Source organism: Osmerus eperlanus, chromosome 19, assembly GCF_963692335.1.
Source record: "Osmerus eperlanus chromosome 19, fOsmEpe2.1, whole genome shotgun sequence".
Lineage (NCBI taxonomy): Eukaryota > Metazoa > Chordata > Actinopteri > Osmeriformes > Osmeridae > Osmerus > Osmerus eperlanus.
In genome coordinates this window covers 2329979-2357906 of record NC_085036.1, presented here as the reverse complement: position 1 = coordinate 2357906, position 27928 = coordinate 2329979, and the positions used below count along the sequence as shown (strand labels likewise).

Sequence of the window (27928 nt, the reverse complement as noted above, 5' to 3'; positions counted from 1 at the left end):
GTAAAAATAAATTAGAATTATAGTAAATCTAAATTTAATGGTGCTGCATTTTTTCGTTTAAGTGTATCAGATTTGAATGCAACGTTTAATCAAAGAAATATATGTAATATAATTTTTTTATTTGTGCAACAGTATAAAAGTGCAATTTTGCTCAACTTTTTGTTAAATTTTTAATATCATTATTTCTTAAAGCATTTTTCCTTAACCTTTTTTATTTTTATTGTGCCTAAGACTTGCACAGTAATGTAGATGAGCTGCGCGCTGATTGGTTGGTTTACAATAAGTGAAGCTACGCGCAAAGACTCAACATGGCCAACAGCACTCACTGAAACATCGAAGGTGTAGACTTGAAATAAAAACGTACAAATAAATCTATTGTGTCTACACGACACTGTTTTCAACAGATTGACTAGATATTTGAAATGATGGTTGTTTCCACTTCTGTTGTCGAAGCAAACGGGATCGACTTAGGTGGGTAACGTTACAGCTTAGAAAACAAACTATCGTGATTCAACTCACCTTCAGTTAGCTCTAGTTATAGCTATCTTGCTGAAAAATAAAATAGAAAATAACCTGACAACCTGACAAAGATCTGGACAAACATGCATCATGAATTGTAGATTTACATAAAAACACAGGTTATTTATTCGAATGAAACAGTCAGGAACATGAAATAACGTAAGCCCCATGCCAATAAATTAAATCATCACACATTCTACCTATGCTAGATACAGGATACGTAATAACTTAGCGCCAAAATCATACTTACAGCTTGCGGTTGTGAATACAGTCGGAACAGCATCTCTTTTCAGCAACAGCGGTTTAGCAAATCCTTCTTTAAATTGTCCAAGGTTTTCAAAACTGGTGGATTGTAATTCCCATTGAAGTAGGCTACACAGAGCAGTGCGCACCGCGCAGCTAAACTAGTGTCTGAGATCAGTGCCGCTGCTAGCCATTTTGGTGCCCTAACAGTGCGTTCACACTGCAGCGGAGCGGGCGGCGCGTGGCGTCGGCTTCCAATTCATTTTCAATGAAACCAGGCGTTGACGCTCGCGTAGGGCATTGTGGGAAGGCGAGCGGAGCGGAGCGGAGCGTTGCAAGTTGGATTTTCTCAACTTTATGTAAATGAGGAGCGTGAAAACGCTAGCGTTGGCCAATCGGATTGTTTTCTTGTTTCTTGTAACGTAGCAACCTTTGGTCATGATAAACATTTCTAGGTTTCACAATTTCAAGATGGAGGAGAAACTTTTCGTATGTGTCTGCACACCCAGTTCTGTTCAGAACAAAGTTACTAATGTGACGAGCCTGAATTTAAAGATTACATTAAACTAATAATGCATGGTGCATGGTTGCCGATGTCGTCATTGTTCCTAGTGTGTTTTTATAGCCTACTTTTAAATTCAGTCTCGTCACATTACGTGACTGTTCTGTGCCACTGCTAGCCCAGCCTACAAACGACTGGTTGAGTGACCGGTGGCGTAACATGTATTCTACTGTAATCTTGCACTAGTAAAATCTTGCACTTACATAAATGTTGTGTAAAAGTGGTATTTTGATCGATATTGTGAGTACATGAACCCAAATCTGCACGCTTGGCCATGACTACAACAGTGACCTTAGAGAACTACAACTCTGTATTAACTTGTCTAACACGCCCCCGAGCGTGGTGTACTGTGGGAAGGCAAGCGATGCAGAGCGTTAAAAAACGCTGCAGTGTGAACGCACTGTAACAGTGCGTTCACACTGCAGCGGAGCGGGCGGCGCGCGGCGTCGGCTTCCAATTCATTTTCAATGAAACCAGGCGTTGACGCTCGCGTAGGGCATTGTGGGAAGGCGAGCGGAGCGGAGCGGAGCGTTGCAAGTTGGATTTTCTCAACTTTATGTAAATGAGGAGCGTGAAAACGCTAGCGTTGGCCAATCGGATTGGTTTCTTGTTTCTTGTAAAGTAGCAACTGTTCGTCATGGTAAACATTTCTAGGTTTGACAATTTCAAGATGGAGGAGAAACTTTTCGTATGTGTCTGCACACCCAGTTCTGTTCAGAACAAAGTTACTAATGTGACGAGCCTGAATTTAAAGATTACATTAAACTAATAATGCATGGTGCATGGTTGCCGATGTCGTCATTGTTCCTAGTGTGTTTTTATAGCCTACTTTTAAATGTAGTCGTCACATTACGTGACTGTTCTGTGCCACTGCTAGCTCGCTAGCCCAGCCTACAAACGACTGGTTGAGTGACCGGTGGCGTAACATGTATTCTACTGTAATCTTGCACTAGTAAAATCTTGCACTTACATAAATGTTGTGTAAAAGTGGTATTTTGATCGATATTGTGAGTACATTAACCCAAATCTGCACGCTTGGCCATGACTACAACAGTGACCTTAGAGAACTACAACTCTGTATTAACTTGTCTAACACGCCCCCGAGCGTGGTGTACTGTGGGAAGGCAAGCGATGCAGAGCGTTAAAAAACGCTGCAGTGTGAACGCACTGTAACAGTGCGTTCACACTGCAGCGGAGCGGGCGGCGCGCGGCGTCGGCTTCCAATTCATTTTCAATGAAACCAGGCGTTGACGCTCGCGTAGGGCATTGTGGGAAGGCGAGCGGAGCGGAGCGGAGCGTTGCAAGTTGGATTTTCTCAACTTTATGTAAATGAGGAGCGTGAAAACGCTAGCGTTGGCCAATCGGATTGGTTTCTTGTTTCTTGTAAAGTAGCAACTGTTCGTCATGGTAAACATTTCTAGGTTTGACAATTTCAAGATGGAGGAGAAACTTTTCGTATGTGTCTGCACACCCAGTTCTGTTCAGAACAAAGTTACTAATGTGACGAGCCTGAATTTAAAGATTACATTAAACTAATAATGCATGGTGCATGGTTGCCGATGTCGTCATTGTTCCTAGTGTGTTTTTATAGCCTACTTTTAAATGTAGTCGTCACATTACGTGAATGTTCTGTGCCACTGCTAGCTCGCTAGCCCAGCCTACAAACGACTGGTTGAGTGACCGGTGGCGTAACATGTATTCTACTGTAATCTTGCACTAGTAAAATCTTGCACTTACATAAATGTTGTGTAAAAGTGGTATTTTGATCGATATTGTGAGTACATTAACCCAAATCTGCACGCTTGGCCATGACTACAACAGTGACCTTAGAGAACTACAACTCTGTATTAACTTGTCTAACACGCCCCCGAGCGTGGTGTACTGTGGGAAGGCAAGCGATGCAGAGCGTTAAAAACGCTGCAGTGTGAACGCACTGTAAGCATAATTCCTTTATGATGCCCACCCCCACCCCAAGAAAAAAAGGTTTGTTTTTGCCAGTTTAACTTTTTATTACCAAACCTCAATACCAATAACACGATAGCAGCATCACAATGTAACACCTATTCAGATGTTGTGGTTCTCTGCTGTGTATCTGTCCCTAAACTGGTTGAGGGTGGTTGATCAGGGCTTGGTACTGTTGTGGAGTCTACAGACCTACTGGCCAGCTGGGGTTGATGTGTGCCTGAACTGCTTCAGTGGTTGCAACGAGCAACCCAGAACAAGCATCTACGAGAGCAGAATAGCTAGCAGAAACTTTGGTTTTGTGAATCAGTGGCGGTGCGTCAAAACAAATTCTGTCATTGATTTACAAAAAAAAACTTTCACAAGACATTCGCTGTAAGAAAAAAAGAGAAAGGATGTCGGACCGACATGATTTACAAATCCAGCAACAGGCCAGTGACGGGGGACAAAGCTACAACCAGGGCTTCACCTGCTCTTTATGTGAAGCGGAGTTGGCTGGCTGGATGTTCAAGTCGCTAGTTAACATGCTTTTTGGTAGTGGATGGGAGGATATAGTAAAAAAAAACAAAAAAAAAACATTATCCTCACGATCTTGTTTTGTTTGTAACTTGAATTTTGTACGGTATCGTCTTGCTTTTCTTAAATACATAGTTGTTTAAATAAAGTAGTGGAACTACAGCGAGCTACCGGAACCACGTGTTTCACTGGCAGTGAGTGTTCACAATGTTGTATTTCACTCCATTCTACATCAAAAACGTCAGGGAGGACTGTTTTTTGTAGATGCGCATTGCCGCATTACGGCAAGCTCTGGTCACTTCTTTTTTTCTCTCGAGGCATCGACAACACAGCTGACAGGTTAGGCTCTCCCTGTCAATACACATGCTAGAAAGAGTTTTGGCGTGCTAATGTTGTTGCTAATGTTGCTAATGCTCTGACATTCTGATCTCACTTTGGATGCCATCAAGCAGGATCTCTGGTCGTAGTCAGTCCTTCACTAACCAATCAGCATTCATTAGCAGAATGCTAGCGTGTTACAGGCATCAACGACTCACATTTACATTTAGTGATTTAGCAGACGCTCTTATCCAGAGCGACTTACTACGGTGGCCGACATGTGCAAACGCGCTGCAAATTAAGAAAACACATGCAAATAGACAAAACACAAGCAAATCAAGAAAACATCTTCATGAATTTGACAACACATGCGCAGCATTCAGCAAACTCACTGCAAATACACACGACACAACCAAATACATAAACACGCTGCAAATACGTAAACGCTTTGCAAAAACGAAAGCACGCAAACCAAAAACGCTGCAAATACATAAACGCGTTGCAAAAAGAAAGCACGCAAACCAAAAACGCTGCAAATACATAAACGCGTTGCAAAAACGAAAGCACGCAAACAAAAAACGCTGCATCCAGATTTCACAACGGAAGTTGTCCAGGCCTCTAGGGGGAGCGCTAAATGGAACAGCTTGATTTTTTCGGCCCCACGGATCGAGAGAGAGAGAGAACATATGAGAAGTTTGTTTTGGAAATGGGATCAAAATCGAAGTTGCTCTTTTGAAAAACTGTAAAAGAGGAGGGCCACATGTAAAAATGTATACTAACCTTCTCATATGTTCTCTCTCTCGCTCCGTTTTTGCAACGTATTTATGTATTTGCAGCGTTTTTGGTTTGCGTGCTTTCGTTTTTGCAACGCGTTTATGTATTTGCAGCGCGTTTATGTATTTGGTTGTGTTGTATGTATTTGCAGCGCGTTTGCTGAATGCTGCGCATGTGTTGTCAAATTCATGAAGATGTTTTCTTAATTTGCTTGTGTTTTGTCTATTTGCATGTGTTTTCTTAATTTGCAGCGCGTTTGCACACGTCGGCCACCGTAAGTACAGGGACATTCCCCCGAGGCAAGTCGGGTGAAGTGCCTTGCCCAAGTACACAACGTCATTTTGCTTGGCGGAGAATCGAACCAGCAACCTTCTGATTACTAGCCCAATTCCCTAACCGCTCAGCCACCTGACTCCCTGTAAGAAATCGAAAGGACATAAATACTTGTTCATTAAACTTTTGACCTATAATCCATGTTGAACAAGCAAAAACTACAATGAAATCTGAGATTTCTCAACGAAAATCAGGTGAAAGAGACAAATTTAGCCGTTTAGCTCCATAGACTCCCATTCATTTTGCACTCGACCGCGATAACTCCCAGTGGAACTCTGGTGGAACTGCAACAAAATTCGGTACAATGAGGCTTAATAGGGAGTGGGCAGGCTCTCCTTAAACTATGGAGGATTATAGGGGCCAAAACTAAATAAATAAATACTTGGATAAATAAATAATTATATAACACAAAGCTTAAATGACTAATTATATAATGAAATGCCTAATTGACATACAAAATATATAAATGACAAAAGTAAATATATATATATATATATATGTTTTAATGTGTTCACATTTATTTATTTATACTTACATTTATTTATTTATCCTTACATTTATCCACGGTGTAACTTGCTGCAGCAAAATAAATCCGTCGTCTGCGTCACCAAGTCAGGGGGCGGGTTTAAGCCTCTGATTGGTGAATGAACAGTATTACACACCAGGCAGGCTCAACCAGTCGATCAAGCTCTAGAGGGATCCTCTATCGCCTCACTGCAGCTGCTAGGGGTGTGCGATACTGCAAAATGTGGCATTGATCCCATACCCAGGAGTAAATACAGGGCCATACGGCGCCCCTGCCAATACCAATATTACTTTTTACTAAGAAGAAGCAGTTTATCTACTTTCGTGTCGAGGGCGCAATAGGCCATAAGGTGAACTAGGAAAAAGTGGCTAGAAAGTGATTTTCGTTCCCACACCTGGGCACTACTTTTTAAATGCATTTTTGCATAGACAACACCCTTATGGACTTTATGTTAAAAGTTCTCCGCAAAATATCCTGCAGTTTTTTGTCATGATCCATAAATGTATATAATTGAGCCCTCCAGCCGTCCTCCAGAACTACAGACCGGTATCACTACTACCCTTTTCTAAAACCATTGAACGCGCTGTATCTAACCAACTGTCAAACTTCCTCTCTCAGAACAACCTGCTTGACCCCAACCAATCGGGCTTCAAGACTGGCCACTCCACAGAAACTGCCCTCCTGTCAGTCACCACTGCCCTCCAGTCTGCCAGAGCGGCTTTGAGGTCATCCGTCATCATTCTGCTGGACCTTTCTGCAGCGTTTGATACGGTTAACCATCAAATCCTGCTGGCCAGACTTTCTGAGATGGGCATCACTGGCACTGCACTTCAGTGGATCTCATCCTACCTGTCGGGAAGATCCTACCAGGTCTCCTGGGGAGGCAAAGTGTCAGGCCCCCGCCAGCTCTCCACTGGGGTCCCACAGGGCTCCGTCCTTGGACCCCTCCTCTTCTCCCTTTACACCACCTCGCTTGGACCAATCATCACCTCCCATGGCTTCTCAGCTAGGATCGAGGCCTGCCTCACAGACATCTCCGCCTGGATGACCGAGCACCACCTCCAAATGAACCTTGCCAAAACAGAACTCCTCATCATCCCGGCCAAACCCTCCATCTCCCACGATCTCTCAATCACCCTGGGATCGGCGACGGTGACCCCTTCATCCTCTGCCAGCAACCCGCCCTCTCCAGAGGATTCAGAACGCGGCGGCCCGTCTGGTCTTCAATCTTCCCAGACGCTCCCATGTTACCCCGCTCCTCATCTCCCTCCACTGGCTTCCCATCACGGCCCGTATCAGATTCAAAACTCTGGTACTGACCTTCCGAGCGGTGAACGGGACTACACCCGACTACATCAAGTCTCTCCTCCAGCCTTACACCCCCCCCCCCCCCCCCCGCCACCTACGGTCTTCTTCTGAAAACCGTCTGGTGGTCCCACCGCTCAAGAGCGCCCGGTCCCAACACAAGCTCTTCTCCTGTCTGGCCCCCCAGTGGTGGAATAAACTCCCCACCTCCATCAGGGACACTGACTGTCTCCCCACCTTCAAAATAAGGCTCAAGACGCACTTGTTCCGGGAGTAGAACGGCACTTAGGAATGCTTGGCTGGACCTGATGTTAGTTTCCTCCAGGATCACAATGACTCGTATTGAGAGACTTGTTGCTCTTGTTGGTTAGTTGTAACGGTTTCAAATTCTTGTACTCGCTGTGAAATATTTTACTGTTGATAGTTTTTTCTACAGGGACACTCTTGCACTCTTGTGGGGAGTTTCATGTTGTTCAATTGTAACTTGTTTAACTGCATGCTCTTATGGTTCTTCCCTTTGGCACTTATTTGGTTTTTCACAATATATGCTTCATGTTTTGGCTGCTCGCAATGTTTGGGGCTATCTCGTTGTTATGATCAGTGACCTATGCTCTTTTGTAAAGCTCTCTCTTGGAAGTCGCTTTGGATAAAAGCGTCTACTAAATGCATAAATGTAAATGTAAATAATTGTAAATTTCAAAAAACTAAATTCTTATGCTGCTGGTTTTGCTTGTAACTTTATTTTTATTCATTTTAGCAACACAAAATAGCTCTCAAACTGTCATTTATACATGTACCTAAACATTTGAGACAGGTATTGGTGCATTAGTATACTCAAGTGTGAATGTAGACCATGAAATATGGTAAATCTGTAGAAAATATGCTTATAATTTACGGATTGGCACTAAGCAAAATTAAACATACACATTGTAAATTTAGCAAAAATGTGATGTTTTATACATCAAAATGTTCAATAGGCACAGTGTAATCACAGAAAGATAAAAAGAAAGAAGCACACTGGCCCAAGTTGGCTGAAATGATTCAAAATGCTACCCCGTCCCCCTTAATTCTGAATAATGCCAAAAATTTGACAATTCTACAATAGATTTATTACAGCTCAAAATCAACCTAAAATACAACACAGCGCATCTTTACTCATCAGTATTATCCCTACTCGTCAGTATCATACTCATCAGAATCATCTTTACTCATCATAAGACTCATCTTTACTCATCAGAATCATCCCTACTCATCAGTATCATCCCTACTCATCAGTATCATCTTTACTCATCAGTATCATCCCTACTCATCAGAATCATCCCTACTCATCAGAATCATCTTTACTCATCAGAATCACCTTTACTCATTAGTATCATCCCTAATCATCAGCATCATCCCTAATCAGTATTATCCCTACTCATCAGTATCATCCCTATTCATCAGAATCATCCCTAATCATCAGTAACATCTTTACTCATCAGTATCATCAGCATCATCCCTACTCATCAGCATCATCCCTAATCATCAGTATCGGCAATATGGCAGTGTGTAAAGTGACTAATGAGAAGTATATCGGTGTCCATATCAATGTTCATTCAGAAGCCTGATGGCCCTTGGAAAGACTGTTGTCCAGTCTGCGTGTGTGAGACCAAATGCTACGGTATCGCCTGCCAGAAGGCAACAGGGTAAAAAGACTGAATGATTGGTGGTAACAGTCTCTTAGAATCCTGACAGCTTTCTTGAGTCCACCAGGTGACTGCTAACTCCCCATCCTCAAGGTGCCATCCATTGCCAATTGGTGAAGGGGCACACATTATACCCGTCAGAGAATGTCTCATCATGGCTGCTTCATAGTTTGCCCTTTTGCAGTGTTGATACAGGGCGTCACTTGTCGGGGGCATGGATAGTTCTGGCAAAGCTGACGATGCCACGCAGAATACTTTGTATCTTGCATCATTCACGGTTTTGGCAGATGAGTGGCCATACAGGTGGCACACATATTTGCAAAGTAGTTTATCATGGTGTCAGGACAATAACCTCTCTCTCAACGTCAGCAAGACCAAGGAGATGACTGTGGATTATAGGAGGCGGCAGGAGGAGGAGCATGCACCCCTACACATCAACGGATCCGAAGTGGAGAAGGTCAGCTGCTTCAAGTTCCTCGAGGTGAACATCAGCAATGATCTCCCCTGGTCTGTTCACACGGACAAGGTGGTCAAAGCGGCCCGTAAACGCCTATTCTTCCTGAGGAGACTGAAGAAGTTCGGCATGGACTCAGTCATCCTCACTAACTTTTACAGATGCACTATAGAGAGCTTACTGACTGGTTGCATCACAGTGTGGTATGGGAGCTGCACAGACAGGGATCCCAAGGCCCTACGTAGTGTGGTCCGGTCTGCTGAGTTCATCATCAGCAGGAAGCTCCCAGCCCTACAGGAAACCTACCACACACATTGCCTCAGGAAAGCTGGCAGGATTCTAAGAGACTGTTACCACCCATACTTCAGTCGCTTTACCCCGTTGCCTTCTGGCAGGCGTTACCGCAGCATTCGGTCGCGCACACGCAGACTGGACAACAGTTTCTATCCAAGGGCCATCAGGCTTCTGAATGGACATTGATTCACTTCATACTAGTCACTTTACACACTGTCACTTCAGCTACTGGTTGCACTATCAGTAATATTGCACTATTGTACTTCACTTAGTTTAGAATAGGTTTATAGGGTTAGCAATAGGTTATTATGTGTATTTAGGGTTTAGTATATTGTATTTTTATATTTATCTGTATATTTAGGAGGTTTACTTATTTAAGCTTAGCATAGATGTAATTTATGTTCTGTGTACTTATATGTTATGTTATGCCAGGTGCTTGCGTTGTCTTGTCTTAAGAATTTCAGGGCCCAGTCTGACCTTGTGTTGTTCTGTGCATCTGACAATAAAATACATCTGACAATAAAATACAAAGAACTTGAACAAAGTTAGACTGGTCCAGGTTAAAACTGCTACCCAGATTTGTAAATGCAGTCAGGTATTCATCTTTCTCACAAGCAACAGAAAATGCCTTTCTTTTGTTTTTGCCATAGTAAATGTCAATGACATTTAGACAAGTTTGTCTAATTCTAGTTCTAGACAATGTCTGTATGTTTCCGCTATTTTCTGATTCTCACCCTGCAAGCCAAGCCACCGTTTGGCCCTGTTTCTGAATGTATCCCACCGTGTGCAGGTAAAATACTTAGTTTGTTCTTTCTTTATGGACGTGAGATGCATATAGCATTGTTTAAAATCCTTACCACGTAGTTTTGAAGGTCTGGCCTTAATTTCCTTGTTTTCGCTACTTGATATTGACGAGATTGATTGAGAAGACATCTTGGACTCTTTAAATGTTGTTACAAAAAGCGGCCACTTTATTGGTCTAGCGGTAAGCACGTGATGATTGCCTCATCAATCATGATCAAAATATAATTACGCGATGAAAGAACTAGTGCTGACTTTAAACACTAAATTTGAATTAAAATGTGAATTTTCATGATAATTTAATGATTTTTCCTTTAATTACTTGTTCATGATTATGATCATAATAAAGCACAGGACAAAGAGTTTTGTCAAAAATACTGTTAGTGTGTGCCGCTGAGTCGTGTTACTACACGTACACGCCGGTGTTGGACCGAATTCTCACTCCCCCGCAGAATCCCACTCCCCTACGCGTGAACACGCACTGCCTTCCTAGCGTATTGCTAGTTGTAGTTTGACGAACCGAGGCGATTTTTACAAGCCTAGGTTCCCTCGTCTTACAGTGCGTTCACACTGCAGCGGAGCGGGCGGCGCGTGGCGTCGGCTTCCAATTCATTTTCAATGAAACCAGGCGTTGACGCTCGCGTAGGGCATTGTGGGAAGGCGAGCGGAGCGGAGCGGAGCGTTGCAAGTTGGATTTTCTCAACTTTATGTAAATGAGGAGCGTGAAAACGCTAGCGTTGGCCAATCGGATTGTTTTCTTGTTTCTTGTAACGTAGCAACCTTTGGTCATGATAAACATTTCTAGGTTTCACAATTTCAAGATGGAGGAGAAACTTTTCGTATGTGTCTGCACACCCAGTTCTGTTCAGAACAAAGTTACTAATGTGACGAGCCTGAATTTAAAGATTACATTAAACTAATAATGCATGGTGCATGGTTGCCGATGTCGTCATTGTTCCTAGTGTGTTTTTATAGCCTACTTTTAAATTCAGTCTCGTCACATTACGTGACTGTTCTGTGCCACTGCTAGCCCAGCCTACAAACGACTGGTTGAGTGACCGGTGGCGTAACATGTATTCTACTGTAATCTTGCACTAGTAAAATCTTGCACTTACATAAATGTTGTGTAAAAGTGGTATTTTGAGAGTTGTAGTTCTCTAAGGTCACTGTTGTAGCCATGACCAAGTGTGCAGACTTGGGTTCATGTACTCACAATATCGATCAAAATACCACTTTTACACAACATTTGTGTAAAAATACAGAATTACTAGTGCAAGATTACAGTAGAATACATGTTACGCCACCGGTCACTCAACCAGTCGTTTGTAGGCTGGGCTAGCAAGCTAGCAGTTACACAGAACAGTCACGTAATGTGACCAGACTGAATTTAAAAGTATAAAAACACACTAGGGACACTGACAACGTCGGAAACCCTGCACCATGCATTATTAGTTTAATGTAATCTTTCAATTCAGGCTTGTCACATTACGTGACTTTGTTCTGAACAGAACTGGGTGTGCAGACACATACGATAAGTTTCTCCTCCATCTTGAAATTGTAAAACCTAAAAATGTTTACCATGACAAACAGTTGCTACGTTACAAGAAACAAGAAACCAATCCGATTGACCAACGCTAGCGTTTTCACGCTCCTCATTTACATAAAGTTGAGAAAATGCAACTTGCAACGCTCCGCTTACCTTCCCACAATGCCCTACGCGAGCGTCAACGCCTGGTTTCATTGAAAATGAATTGGAAGCCGACGCCCCGCGCAGCCCGTTCCGCTGCAGTGTGAACGCACCGTTAGGCTTTGAGGAAACTGTCAGTAGGCTATTTCATTCATGTTTCATCAAAATATAAGTTATGTTGTGCTGCACTTGAGAGCCTATATGATTTGTATGTCCTGCTACTCGTAAAATCCGAATGATTGTCTCAAGAAAATAGACGTACTTTGGAGCTGCACTTGAAAAACAATGTTGATGTCAATGTTGTGCTACACTGTCCTATTATCGGAATGAGGGTAATATGTGAATTATGTTGTAGTTGCTGTTATGTCACTGTCTGATAAAAGCGAGCATCCTTTGTATTCATTTGTACAAATCACTTTTAGTAGAACTATTCACTTCTGATTCTTGATTACGTTGTACTTGCTGTTACAGGCTATTTACTAAATGCACTATATGCCAATTGTAATATAATCATCTGGTACATGAGTATAGCTACATTATTTTACAAATGTATATAAAAAGGCCCCTGCTCACAGGTCCCTCCTACCAGAATTCAACTTCTATTCCCCTCTCAGTAAACTACTTGCCACACAACTGTTTTGTGTTTACAATCATATCCATTTTATAGATCCTGCTTCCCACAGCCTAGTTTGTGTCTTCTAACTTGCAATGTACAGTTCTTGCAACTGGTGTTGGAAAACACATGTAGTAGGGCAGAATAGAAGAACTGGGCACAAGTTACTGGTTTGGTCCCTGGTTAGTCCCCAAAAACGTGGCAGAAACAGAAGAAAATATTCGATGGCATTGCATCAAGGCCCAATTGGAGCAGAAGCCATAGGATATTTACAATTGTAGTGGGCCAATAGATCTGTTTTAAAAGTTCAGGGGTGTAATTTGGATATAAAAGGTGAAGCACAGACAAAGGAAATCAGATTTTCCTGGGAACCCTCTCGTTGCTGCTCCGTGCTGTTTTTGGACTATGAAGAAGTTGAATTTGGACGTAGAATATGATCAGAACTTTGAAAAAGGTATCCACAACAGTGCCTCTGTCAGTTGTGTGTCTATGTAAACTGCAAAGGTAGCCCACATGACCTCAACTTGCTCACTATGATTGCCTCAATGCACTTCATTAAAACGTACAACAGAGCTGAAAGCGGTCACTTAGGTGGGGGAGGGTAGGGGCGTGTTTCTTGCACGGGTGTGATTGTCTTTTTCAACTGATACCGTCTGGCACTTTTGGCCTTGTTTGAACACACACTGGAGCCCCGTCTTGTAATTTTTCTAATAAATATTAAAGAAACTTGGGTTCATCAAAGATTTATTAACTAAGTAGCAACTAGCAAACGCGGTCAACATGTGCCTTTAGTTTGGTGTGTGTCTTCTACTAAAGAACCTGCTGCTATGTCGTCAAGATTGTAGGCCTGCAGATCACAGGAACATTTTTTTTAAAGCTAGTCGTTGCTGCCCTCTGGTGTTCGCAAGTAATAACACCCCCAATAGTTTCACATCTCTCCCCCTCTCTCTTTTTCACTTGTGCCAGTATGCATAATACGTCCGATCAAACCATAGAGTTAATATAACTAGAGGAAGCAACTTTTGTCTTCCAAGATGGCGTCCCCATTCATTTCTATGAAAAGTGCTCAGTGGCGCAGTGAGGCAAGCGAGAGCGCCAAACTGGACCGCGCCATCTTTCCACTTCCGACTCTTCCGGTCTAGCTTTAAACAGTGGCTCTTTTTTCCCCTAGCTCCGAGACCTCGTGCACGCTTGCAACTAGCTGTACACGTCATACTTTGCGACAGCCAGTGGCGAGCATATATTTATATGGTTGCAAGCGTGTGAGCTATGCTGTCATAGTATAGTATTCCTTTCACTTGGTTGTTAGAAATAGGCTATAGGGCTAAATATAGGGCTATTCTAGATGGAACTCATCACATATGTTGCTTTTTTTCTTGTGATTTGAGTATGATTTCCAACGCATTGTATCGGATTAAATAAACTGTTAACATTAACAACTAGCTCCGTCGTTGTTCTCGCCAGGCAAAGACAGCTCAATTGTTATTTTGGTAACAGAAATCTTCCATAATGCAGACTTACCATAGCTTACTATCAACTGTATTTTCAAACGAAATGCCACGAAATTCACACTGCCTTCAATTTACATATCAGTGTATGTTGAGTTATACTGTTGTTGCAGCTAACGTTGTATTCGGAGGAAAAGAGTGGACGATAGGTTGATCACCTTTTAGCCGTTCTTGGCATATTTATTGTATGAGCTGCAGACACATCAGTCTCACGGTCAGACAGCTTCTGATTGAACATATCAACTGGAACAAAAATGACGCCGACGCGCCCTCCACAACACACACGCTACAGAGGTAGCGCCTCCCCGTGGCACAAACATACATCCAACCACAAAACAGCACAGCACCACATCACATACAATTGAGGACATAATGAACGCATTTCAACAGTGTAGAAATGTGGCCTGTGTTTTATATGTTCTACAAAACCAAACGCCTATTATTGGATATAACGTGATCTAACAAGACTTGGAAATAATGTAATAAATAAAAGCTTGAGAAGTGTGTCTAAAATATACTTTATTTAACATTTGCCTTTGAAAGGGGCATATTAACAGAACTAGGCCTATATACAAGACGTTTCCATCAGATATAAGTGGGGGTGAAACAGTCACTGAGGACCTTCATTGTCCCACTAAAGCAGTCTGGCTTGATGACACGGTTAAAAAAAAGAATAATGGGTGTGTTTAACAAAAGCTTCTGAAGGCAAGACTAATCATATTTATATCATTTCTTATTGTGGTTATCAGTTAAAGTATTAATCTTCGTCTTTGCTCCAGATAGACATGTCAACAATATGCTCACGCTTAACATAATGTAATATTTGCCATCATGTCATGTACGTAAAAACGTTCTTGACAGAAAAATCAAATCTGTTTTAAAATAACGGGAATAAACTATATTAACAACATTTCATGTATGTGTGACAACCATTTGCTAAACTTGCTACAACAGGGCAGGCAACTCAAGCCATTTCTCCCTGTGCTCATTCAATATGGCTCATTGTAGCTCCAGGTAAATCGGCTATCGGCCAAAGTGAACTTTTGTGCTCGTGCCCTGTTAGTATCCGCGAGCACATTTTCAGGCAACTTTTATTGACGTAAGCAAATAAATGGGGTGCTAGTTTACCCATTTCGGATTGGTTTCAAATGTAGCAAAAATCAGGAAAATGTATTTTATGAAAAAGCTAGTAGTATGAGCCAGGTTCGAGAATCGAACAAAAATTATTGGGGGAGATAGTTTTGTAAATGTTGACTGGAGTTAATAGAATAAAAACGACCGGAAGAGCCGGAAGTCTAACAAGAAATGCAATACCACCTACATCCACCGGGGCCGTTGCTTCAAGCCGAGGGGCGAGGGGTGGGGGCTTGGATCAAACAAATGAGTAAATGACTCGTTATACCATTTGTGTTATATGGATATTCCGTAATTCCAAAATGAAACAAAACAACGGAAACCAAGCATTTCCCCATAATCTGGTTCTGACATCCAAAATGGACAAAACGATATTACGAGGCTATTTTTCATTTTTTTTGCAGATACCAGCATAAAGGATATGGAACAATCAAACAAACGAGTAAATGGCTCGTTATACCATTTGTGTTATATGGTTATTCAGTTATTCCAAAATAAAACAAAACAACGAAATCCAAGCATTTCCCCATAATCCGGTTCTGACATCCGAAATGGACAAAACGATATTACGAGCCTATTTGTCATCTTTTGCAGATATCAGCATAAATAATATGGAATAATCAAAACATCGATTAATGGCTCGTTATACCATTTGTATTATATGGTTATTTCATTATTCCAAAAAAAACGAAACAACCAAAAACAAGCCGTAATACTTAAATGTGTGTTCGGCTTCCTAAAGTGACAAAACGATATTACGGCCCTATTTTGCATTTGTGAACACGGGTTGCAAAATAGAAAAAACAATGGCCACATGGTAAACGGACCCACAAGGTACACGCAGAGCCATAGAAAAAGATCAAAGAGTGTCGCAACTCTCTTTTTTTATGGCTCAGGGTGCTGCCATCTTGAATGAGTCGAAAGCAGTCGATTCAAGTTGAACCACCAATCAGAGGCTTTAACCCGCCCCCTGACTTGGTGACGCAGACGACAGATTTATTTTGCTGCAGCAAGTTACACCGTGGATAAATGTAAGGATAAATAAATGTAAGGATAAATAAATAAATGTTAAGTATAAATAACTAAATGTGAACACATTAAAACGTAAATATATATATACACAAATACATAACATTTATATATTTAGTGTCTCATTTAATTTGTAATTTATATATTTTGTATGTCAATTAGGCATTTCATTATATAATTAGACATTTATTTAAGCTTTGTGTTATATAATTATTTATTTATCCAAGTATTTATTTATTTCGTTTTGGCCCCTATAATCCTCCATATTAAACAGGCTCTGGTAAAACCTGCCTTTTTTTCTTACTGCGTGGGTGATAAGGTGGGAGGGATATCAAGGGCTGTTTTGGAATCTGATTGGTGAGTTTGGAAAGTCTTTGGAAATGTTGGCCTGTCATTGGTTGACATGCCGGTGATAAAACCGGCCCGATTTCATTTGCCTTTCTTTCTTTCACAAAGGCGGAGATCTAGTAAGCTTCGCGGCTGCTCAACTCCAAGTAACATCATTATCGTCATCAGGCCTTAGTCAAATAAATCGGTAAGTACTATGGTCTGGTTGAACTTATCTGTTTTGATAAAACTTGCATATTATCGAGACATGTACTGTAAGCATCGTAATTTAGTACCGAATTGAGCCCGGTCACGAAAAAGGAACGCTGTTGGAAGAACCTAGAGGTACCTACTGTAGCTAGCCTAGTTAGCTGGTATTTGGCTTGCAATCAGGGTAATGTTTTGTGTGTTTTTGTCCTGTAAAATATTTAAATATACGTCACACCAAGTGTGTAATGAGATTGTCGAAGTGAGTTTTTTTTTTTTGGTCGAGTACGGTAGAGGTAGGCTAGGCTAACGCTAATCTGACCTTTTTGTTAACTATCCAGTTTCTGTCATACATTATTCATTTTAAACTGGTAGGTAATGCTACTATATGAATCAGATCTTGGGAACATTAGTGTGCTAGATGTAATTTATAACTAACGGGTTACATGCAGGTTTTTCGGCACTTGTTAACGCATGGTCATGCTCAGTGGTTAAGGCCTTGCGGTAGAGAATGTTCTAGAAGCCAATCTCTGACCCCACGTGGTGTGACTCATTTCACTGAGCAGACTTCCGGTACTACATTGCAAAGCAAAGACTAATAGGTTTTATGATGTGGATTCCTTCTGAGGCTTGATCTGTATTTACTTAATATTTTATTTTTCTACATAGACAAAATGTCTAAGGGACCAGCAGTGGGCATCGACCTGGGTACAACTTACTCTTGTGTAGGAGTGTTCCAGCATGGCAAAGTTGAAATCATTGCCAATGACCAGGGTAACAGGACCACTCCAAGCTACGTTGCTTTCACTGATTCCGAGAGGCTCATTGGTGATGCCGCAAAGAATCAGGTGGCAATGAACCCAACCAACACCGTATTTGGTAAGTGCATTGGATGATGTGCCTGAGTTCAACATAGATCACTATGATGATGTTTATTCCTGCCATTCGTAGTTTCCACCAGAGGTGTAAAAACCAAAGATGGCCCAACTCCTTCCTTGGATGTCTGAGTGATGTGAAAAATTCAAGTTTGAAGGGTTCTAGAGTTCTCTTACTGAAATGTTTTTTTATTGTGTGTGTATAGACGCCAAAAGACTCATTGGTCGCAGGTTTGATGATGGAGTTGTACAGTCTGACATGAAGCACTGGCCTTTTGAAGTCGTCAATGACAACACCCGCCCCAAAGTACAGGTTGAGTACAAGGGCGAGACCAAAAGCTTCTACCCAGAGGAGATCTCTTCCATGGTTCTGGTCAAGATGAAGGAGATTGCAGAAGCCTACCTCGGCAAGGTAATATTTTATGAATTGACTAAAGCAATATTTTGAATGGCCTGTCTTGACAGTCAAATTGACCTCGGGTCTATTTCTTCCTCAGACTGTTAACAATGCTGTAGTTACTGTGCCAGCCTACTTCAACGACTCTCAGCGCCAAGCAACCAAAGATGCTGGAACCATCTCTGGCCTGAATGTTCTGCGCATCATCAATGAGCCGACCGCTGCTGCCATTGCCTACGGCTTGGACAAGAAGGTGAGCTGCTTCAGAGACCCATTTATTTTCTTTTTTCGCTGTGATGAAGTTTATTCCTGCCATTCGTAGTTTCCACCAGAGGTTGGAAGACCAAAGATGGCCCAACACCTTCCTTGGATGTCTGAGCGAAGTCGCTAGACCCTGCTGTCTGCCTTGTTAATGATATTTTAATCAATTGAGTCCCCTCTTATGCAACAGGTTGGAGCTGAAAGGAATGTCCTCATCTTTGACCTTGGCGGTGGTACTTTTGATGTGTCTATCCTGACCATTGAGGATGGCATCTTTGAAGTCAAGTCCACTGCTGGAGACACCCATCTGGGTGGAGAAGATTTCGATAACCGCATGGTCAACCACTTCATCGCAGAGTTCAAGCGCAAGTACAAAAAGGACATCAGCGACAACAAGAGAGCTGTCCGCCGTCTGCGCACCGCCTGTGAGAGGGCAAAGCGCACCCTGTCTTCCAGCACTCAGGCCAGCATCGAGATTGACTCCCTGTATGAGGGTGTCGACTTCTACACATCCATCACTAGGGCTCGCTTTGAGGAACTCAATGCTGACCTCTTCCGTGGAACTCTGGACCCAGTCGAGAAGTCACTCCGTGATGCCAAAATGGACAAAGGGCAGGTCCATGACATTGTACTCGTCGGTGGCTCTACTCGTATCCCCAAGATTCAGAAGCTGCTGCAAGACTTCTTCAACGGCAAAGAGCTCAACAAGAGCATCAACCCTGATGAGGCTGTGGCTTATGGAGCAGGTGAGGCAGTCACTGAACTTCAGCTCCTTTAAGTTCGCTGTGATGACATTTATTCCTGCCATTCGTAGTTTCCACCAGAGGTTGAAAGACCAAAGATGGCACAACACCTTCCTTGGATGTCTGAGCGACAATAACCAAGTTATAATGTTGATCCTGTAGCTGGTGAGGATTTTGACTTAATTTGAATTGTTTTCAGCTGTCCAGGCTGCCATCCTGTCTGGGGACAAGTCTGAGAATGTCCAGGACTTGCTTCTGCTGGACGTCACCCCCCTCTCCCTGGGTATCGAGACCGCTGGAGGGGTCATGACTGTCCTGATCAAGCGTAACACCACCATTCCAACCAAACAGACCCAGACCTTCACCACCTACTCTGACAACCAGCCTGGTGTTCTTATTCAGGTAAAAAGACTGGATAGAATGTATCTGAAATCCTTCCTTCGCTGTGATGAAGTTTATTCCTGCCATTCGTAGTTTCCACCAGAGGTGTAAAAACCAAAGATGGCCCAACTCCTTCCTTGGATGTCTGAGCGAGATATAGGTGATTGTTGCTTTTCAGAAGAGCCATGCATACTTTGCTCATACTGACTTTGACCAACAGGTTTACGAGGGTGAGAGAGCCATGACCAAGGACAACAACCTGCTGGGCAAGTTTGAGCTGACTGGCATCCCCCCAGCTCCTCGTGGTGTTCCTCAGATTGAGGTCACCTTTGACATTGATGCCAACGGCATCATGAACGTGTCTGCTGTTGACAAGAGCACTGGCAAAGAGAACAAGATCACCATCACCAACGACAAGGGTAGGTGTCCTGAACTCCTGTGATCTGTAGGAGGGGGAATCGCCCACTAAACTCCTACCAAGGTTTCGTCAAAATTTTGTTCTTCCTCAGCTTCATTGAGGGTTTAGGTGTAGTCCATGGGCATATGTGAAGCCCTCCGACATGCTTGTAAAAGGTCTATACATGTGATTTGTTTTACTGTGCGTTAATGGATTCCTATTTTCCAGGTCGTCTCTCCAAGGAGGACATTGAGCGTATGGTCCAGGAGGCCGAGAAGTACAAGTCAGAAGACGACGTCCAGCGTGACAAGGTTTCGTCCAAGAACTCTCTGGAGTCCTATGCATTCAACATGAAGTCCACCGTGGAGGATGAGAAGCTGACCGGCAAGATCAGTGAGGAGGACAAGACCAAGATTCTGGAGAAGTGCAACGAGGTCATCAGCTGGCTGGACAAGAACCAGGTAAAGTGTGACCAGTTAATTGCTGTCTTTCTCATGGCCTTTCCCCTTCCTGGAAGAAGCAGTGGTGTTCATCCTTGGTGACCTGACGGATGTCTTATTTTTATTTTTAGACTGCTGAGAAGGAGGAGTATGAGCACCAGCAGAAGGAGCTGGAGAAGGTCTGCAACCCAATCATCACCAAGCTGTACCAGAGTGCTGGAGGCATGCCTGGTGGTATGCCTGAAGGCATGCCCGGTGGCTTCCCTGGAGCTGGAGGTGCTGCTCCTGGTGCCGGTGGATCATCTGGACCAACCATTGAGGAGGTCGACTAAAGCCATTCCATCGTTTCTGCAACTACCTCTACCCCTAAAACGTTTTAAGTGTTGACCCTCTCGCTGCCTGTGCAGCAGAGTGCAATTTAATACAGGGGTGTAAGGGATCACATTTGTATTGCAACATTGTTTGCAAAAAGACAGAACCATTGCACAACTAAGCTGTCAATTTCACATCTATGGAATATTTTTTAATTGGTTTTCAACTGCCTTTATCACAATACCATGATAAATAAAATATTCTGACCTTCCACCCCCAAGTTGGCTTGGTTGATCTTTATTTACATTTGGTCATTTAGCAGACGCTCTTATCCAGAGCAATTTACAGTAAGTACAGGGACATTGAAGTGCCTTGCCCAAGGACATGTCATTTGGAACGGCTGGGAATCGAACTGGCAACCTTCAGATTACTAGCCTTTCTCCCTCACCGCTCAGCCATCTGGCTCCTTATTATACCCACTCCTTTATTGATAACATTAGCTGAATTGTACACTAAATGCTGAGACTTCTGAACTGGAATTGTTCCTATTGGCATAAGTCAATGTCATCCTTTTATCAGTGGAATGAGTGAGTCCCTAGTTTTTGGTAATTGGGTGTGCTCACGCCTTCGGCGAGCATAACCGTTCTCTCACATATTATTGGTGGCGAAGCCACTTAAGTGTTTCTACCTTTTCTTATTATTAATCATCTTCCTCTACCATTGGAGTCTATGGCAGCCCCTAGAACCGTATGGTAAAAAGTTGTGAAATTTGGCACACTGAGGACAGTCACCTCTTTATTTTCACCAAGTTTCATGTCACCCATTGGAGCACTCTAGAACCAACAACGGGTCAAAGTTAGACTTGTGTTTACACACGTAACTTTTGAACTGTATGACCGATTTTCAAAAATGTACTGTTGGATTCCCTGGATCAAGACGAGTTCAACACACCCTATTACGTCGATTTCCGGTTATATAGATTTTCCGCCATTTTGAATTAAGGAAAAACGTTTTTTTTGCTTCAATTTTTGTAAAATCTTCCCCAGAATTGGCACACATCGTCACAGCAACCCTCACTAAAAATTGGAAAGGATTTTTGATTTTCAAAACAGTTTGTCCGGTACAGCCAATCAAAATCGGCAGCAGACACCAAACAGGAAGTTGGGTCATATCTCAGCCAATCCTTGAGAAATCAACACCAAACTTAGTATAATGACTTTGAACCCTCATCTGAGGATGTCCAAACAATTTGGTGTCATGTGATCACTGGGCGTGGCCGCAGGATGCAAAAATGTGTTTTGGCCAATAACTGTTGATTTGTTTGCCTTTATTAAGTGATACTTTTGTCTCATGGTATCTTGGGACATCCCATGTGTGACACATGATAACTTGTGATAACAACCAAATTGATGCGGCCGCCATTTTGAATTACTGAAAAAACGTTTTTTCTTTACTCCTACAAATGTTTTCCAATCTTCTCCATATTTGGCAGATATCATCTTCAGACCAAGCCTCACGAAAGCCATCATTTTTTTTTGATTTTCAAAACCGTTTGCCCGGTACGGCCAATCAAAATGTGCCGTTAAGCCAGCAAACAGGAAGTTGAGTCGTATCTCAGCAAATCTTTGATGGATTCACACCAAACTTATTGCTTGTACTCGTAACCCTCTTCTGAGGATGTCTAACATGTTTTATGGGTCATTTGACTGCTTGGCCACCTCATTGCTACTTGCAGCTATATTTATTTTTATTCTTTTCCCACCCTAAGGATCAATCAATATTTGCGCTACATAGATCACGCCAGTGTCAAAAGGTTCGTGTTTGCGATTGCGTTGCTTGTATTTTTATTCAAGTTCCGTTGCACGGTTTAAGTTTAAATTACGTTTTTGTGGCAAAAAGTGCCTTTTGTCGCCAAAGGGAATCAGTGCAAGCCCAACGTCAGCACACGTTGGCAACGACGCATAACTACGACGTGCATAGATGTAGTAAGACTGTTGCTCAAAGTAGGCTACTGGCAGCATCATACATTTAAGTAATTCAAGACTTGCATGTACAGTAATTTCACATTAAATAATGTATTTAAACTCAAGCTTGTGGTGTGTCGCTGTCTTCAATGCCACAGCCTAAACTTGATGTCAAAAGAAACGTTTTTCATTTCCGGCGCATTCAAACAATCCCCTTAAATTTGGCTAGCAACAGCAGCTAGGCTAATTTAGCACAATTTACCGGGGTCAGCTTCTCCCAAGCCCCCACCCCTCGCCCCTCGGCTTGAAGCAACGGCCCCGGTGGATGTAGGTGGTATTGCATTTCTTGTTAGACTTCCGGCTCTTCCGGTCGTTTTTATTCTATTAACTCCAGTCAACATTTACAAAACTATCTCCCCCAATAATTTTTGTTCGATTCTCGAACCTGGCTCATACTACTAGCTTTTTCATAAAATACATTTTCCTGATTTTTGCTACATTTGAAACCAATCCGAAATGGGTAAACTAGCACCCCATTTATTTGCTTACGTCAATAAAAGTTGCCTGAAAATGTGCTCGCGGATACTAACAGGGCACGAGCACAAAAGTTCACATTGGCCGATAGCCGATTTACCTGGAGCTGAATGAGCACAGGGAGAAATGGCTTGAGTTGCCTACCCTGTTGTAGCAAGTTTAGCAAATGGTTGTCACACATACATGAAATGTTGTTAATATAGTTTATTCCCATTATTTTAAAACAGATTTGATTTTTCTGTCAAGAACGTTTTTACGTACATGACATGATGGCAAATATTACATTATGTTAAGCGTGAGCATATTGTTGACATGTCTATCTGGAGCAAAGACGAAGATTAATACTTTAACTGATAACCACAATAAGAAATGATATAAATATGATTAGTCTTGCCTTCAGAAGCTTTTGTTAAACACACCCATTATTCTTTTTTTTAATCGTGTCATCAAGCCAGACTGCTTTAGTGGGACAATGAAGGTCCTCTGTGACTGTTTCACCCCCACTTATATCTGATGGAAACGTCTTGTATATAGGCCTAGTTCTGTTAATATGCCCCTTTTCAAAGGCAATGACCAACAAGGAAATTTGCATAAAACTTATTAACTTAAAAATGTTATTTCTAAACAAAACCTTTATTATATTAAGGATTAAAGTTATGCCCCTGACACTATACAATCTATTTATTCAAAATAAATAATTATTTTTGCAAAAAAAGTCATTATTTGTGCACGTCCCCCATTTTGTCGTACAACCCCGTAACGCTTACAGTTTCTGACTATTAAGAATGCACTGTTGCTTTAAATGATATCACAGTGAGGAAGTGACATCATTCGAACCCTTGCAGGAGTCAAGCTCAAGAGCACGCAAGTTCCCACATTATTTGACATTGTTTATTTGCAGTTTTTATGTGATAGACAGGGTCCGTCAAGCTTAGCCTTACTGCCCCGTAACGCATAATAGATAGGGAAACTGTTTTTTTTTTTTTTATATCCACTTGTAATGTAAAAAAAATTATATTTTAGTCTGATTAGCGTAGTTTCTCTAGCTCAGCTAGTTGACCACATGGTGAGCTGCAGCCATTTTAAGGTGAAATTTACCACCCCGTAACATACTACCCCGTAACACTAAAGGGAGTGGTAGAGTGGTTCTTGTTGCCATTTAAATGTGAAAATTCATTGTTTATATAATTTATATCACATATATATATTATATATTATGATTATATATATTATATATTATAATAGTATATTATAAAGAATAATGACATTCAATAATTTGCAGATTATCATGGCTCCACTAAGTAATGCAGAAAGATAAAGACGATTCCACGCAGATCAAGAGAGGAGGCAGATGTACCTAGAGAGTGAGCAGCAGAGATGGAGACGAGATGTAGAAGGAGGGAGGAAGAAGTTAATTAAAGACTTAAATGAAAGAGACCAGAGACAGCTAAAAAAGAAGTGGAGAGAACAGAATAGACGAAAAAAGCAGAAAAAGGCAATATTGGGGGCTTTCAATACCCCTCCTGAAAGCCCAGAGAATGTACAGCCAGGATCTGCAGACAGGCAGCAGGCAGGACCTTCAAGGTAGTATTCAGTTATAGGGAATATAAGTGAAGAGTAGCCTAGATAAAAAGCCATCATATATAATGACTGACATACTGGATTTGCTATTTTTTTAGGCAACATGAAGCAGGGAAGCGGCTGTGGAGGAAAAATAAAGATCGCCTCAAGAAAGAAGTAGAGAAATTAACAAAATAGCTGGAGAAGGAGAGGAATCGTTCAGATAAATACAGAAAAATGTACAAACGATTAACCCTCGTGCTGCCTTCGGGTCACATGACCCAAAGGTTCATAACGAACCATCGTTGTGTTTACCCAATTTTACCCCATACAAAAACAAATACAAATAATTTTCTTTTAACCATTCCAATGTGGGGGGTCTGAGACAGCCCGACAGTTAAAAGAAAATGCTTCACTTTGTTTTTGTATGAGGTAAATTTGTCACAATACGACGGTGGGTCACAATGACTGATGGGTCAGAATGACCCGAAGATAACACAAGGGTTAAATAAGAGTCTCCACGCTCAAAAGTGAAACAATTGACAAAAACTGGAAGATTAACACCAACAATCAGGAACAAACTCCTCTACCATGAAGCTTTAATAGAGGAGATCAAAATCAAGTACAAGACAGCAAGAAAAGAACGCCAAAAACAGCTTATTGCAAAGGTAACTGTTGGAGGTATTGTGAAGAGATACCGACTCCAAACATTTTCAGAGAAGGTACTAGGATTTTCAAAAAAGCGCCGCTATCTCCAAAGGGAAAACATCAGCACCACCACAAGAAAACCCACTAATCGACTTCCTCCTGGCTTGAAAGCAGAAGTACAATGCTTTTACAGCAGAGACGATGTCAGCCGGATTACTACTGGACGCAAGCAAACAATCACCCGAGGCAAGGTGAAAAAACAAAAGAGGTTTCTAATGGATACAATGAAGAACCTGCACAGAAAATTTCTTGCTGAACAGGAGCACTTCATATCCTACTCCCTGTTCTGTAAACTGCGTCCATTTTGGGTTGTACATCTCACTCTGTCAGACCGTGAAACTTGTTTGTGTAAGATTCATGAGAATCTTGAATTTGTTGTCATGAAGATGTATCACTTGAAACTCATTGAGACAACCAATCTTGAGAGTTTGACCAAGATGATAACATGTGAATTCTCTAACAAGTGCTGTATATACGATGAGTGTGTGGAATGCAAAAACCAAATTATCCAGCTCCCTCAGTTTGATACTGTGAAGAAAGTTTCCTTCCCTCAGTGGGCCACAGCTCAGAAAGAAAGAGAGGACTTGAAGGATGGAACCACTGTTAGGTACACACTTAACCCTTGTGTTATCTTCGGGTCATTCTGACCCATCAGTCATTGTGACCCACCGTCGTATTGCTACAAATTTACCGCATACAAAGACAAAGTGAAGCATTTTCTTTTAGCAGCTAGGCTGTCTCAGACCCCCCACATTGCAAAGGTTAAAAGAAAATTATTTTAATTTGTTTTTGTATTGGGTAAAATTGGGTAAACACAACGATGGTTCGTTATGAACCTTTGGGTCATGTGACCCGAAGGCAGCACGAGGGTTAAGAATCAGGTGGAAGATTCCCAAGGAAATCTGGTGGATTTATTCCATGCCTTGCTACATAAATTCAAAAGACACACTTTTAACATAATTCAGCAGTACTCTTACTGCAGAAGGTTAAAAGAAAACCTGCCAAAAGAAGAGGCAATCATACACATTGACTTTTCTGAAAATTACACATGTAAGTACAGCTCAGAGATCCAGTCTGTTCGCTTTGGTGCCTCACAAAATCAAGCTACACTACACACTGGTGTCCTTTACCTAGGTGGGGACAAAGAGGTCGTGCCCTTCTGCTCAGTGTCACCCTCCAAACAAAAGGGTCCTCCGGCTATATGGGAACACATGGCTCCAGTGCTGGATTATGTGCAAACGAATTACCCTCAAGTGTCTGTTCTTCACTTTCTCAGTGATGGGCCATGCACGCAATATAAACAGAAAGAGAATCTCTACCTTTTCAGCACTGAGCTTTCAAGAAGAGGCCTGAAAGGAGGTACATGGAACTTTTTTGAAGCCAGTCATGGCAAGGGGGCTCCTGATGGCGTGGGAGGAGCCTTGAAAAGAACGGCGGATAAGTTGGTCAACACCGGCCGTGACATCCCTGATGCACATGAGTTATTCAAGGCCCTCTCAGACACACCTACAAGCATCAAGTTGTTCTATATTCCTGCGGAAGCTGTGGAACAAGCAGTGCAGAAGATGCAAACTCCAATTCCCCCGGTGCCATCTATTATGAAGTGTCACCAAGTTGTGACATTCATTCCAGGCGAGGTTCTCTATCGAGAGGTGAGCTGCATGTGCTCCACCAAAAAGCAGCTGAACTGTCAATGCTTCAATACCATGCACTTCAGCTTTCACAAGCCTGCCCCAAAAGCCCTAAAAGCCCCAAATACCCCAATTGTGCCAGTGGAGAGAGGTGGAGAGAGAGGGCATTGATTGGGAGAGTGGAAATGTCATCGGGAATTGGTGTGTGATCAAATATGACAGTGACCTGTATCCAGGCATCATCTTGAACACAGATGAAACACATACACAGGTGAAATGCTTGCACAAAGGTGGTAACAACAAGTTCTTCTGGCCTATCAATGATGACATCCTCTGGTACCTGTTTGATGATGTGCTGGAATTATTAATTAATTATTCAACCACCACAGCCTGTGACATCCCGTCATGTTGGAATCCAGAAGGATGTATGGAAGCGGCTTACCGCAACACTGCCGTGATCCAATATTACAGGCTGCACTTAATGAGATTCTCGTGCACAGATACATTTTGTGATTATTAAATAGATATGTGAGAAATACTGTTTGCTAAATAACTGACAGATCGGACCAAATTTGTATGTATGTTTCTCTTTGAATTACTTCTGATGACTTAACTTGAGAAAAGATGAGTTCTGAGTGATTAAATGTTTACTTGATTATTTTAATTGATGTTCCAGTGTGGTCATCAACTGTTGATGAATTAATGACAATGAGATTGTCTTGTCGAATTGATTGTCGAATTCTTGAATGTATCCCTACAGTCCTGCTGACTAGCATATTTGCATTTTAACCCTTGTGTTCTCCTCGGGTCGTTCTGACCCATCAGTCATTGTGACCCACCGTCGTATTGCGACAACTTTACCGCATACAAAAACAAAGTGAAGCATTTTCTTTTAACCGTCGGGCTGTCTCAGACCCCCCACATTGCG

The 27928-nt window shown here is 42.1% G+C and overlaps 1 protein-coding gene and 4 non-coding genes across 5 annotated transcripts; all 5 read left to right on the top strand.

Annotated features, from left to right (window-relative positions):
• Positions 1–16651: 16651 nt before the first annotated feature.
• Positions 16652–20883, top strand: LOC134039291 (heat shock cognate 70 kDa protein). The gene is made up of 9 exons (XM_062485062.1): positions 16652–16798; positions 17467–17676; positions 17879–18084; positions 18170–18322; positions 18521–19076; positions 19273–19475; positions 19675–19873; positions 20080–20312; positions 20423–20883. The coding sequence occupies exons 2-9, from the start codon at positions 17472–17474 to the stop codon at positions 20621–20623; spliced, it is 1956 nt and encodes a 651-aa protein (XP_062341046.1). The 5' UTR covers positions 16652–16798; positions 17467–17471; the 3' UTR covers positions 20624–20883.
• LOC134040175 (small nucleolar RNA SNORD14) lies at positions 17715–17808 on the top strand. Its single transcript, XR_009932883.1, has one exon. It is a non-coding gene; the product is annotated as a small nucleolar RNA SNORD14 (small nucleolar RNA).
• On the top strand, positions 18358–18451 carry LOC134040169 (small nucleolar RNA SNORD14). The gene has a single exon (XR_009932877.1). It is a non-coding gene; the product is annotated as a small nucleolar RNA SNORD14 (small nucleolar RNA).
• On the top strand, positions 19111–19204 carry LOC134040156 (small nucleolar RNA SNORD14). Its single transcript, XR_009932866.1, has one exon. It is a non-coding gene; the product is annotated as a small nucleolar RNA SNORD14 (small nucleolar RNA).
• Positions 19514–19607, top strand: LOC134040174 (small nucleolar RNA SNORD14). The gene has a single exon (XR_009932882.1). It is a non-coding gene; the product is annotated as a small nucleolar RNA SNORD14 (small nucleolar RNA).
• Positions 20884–27928: the final 7045 nt, after the last annotated feature.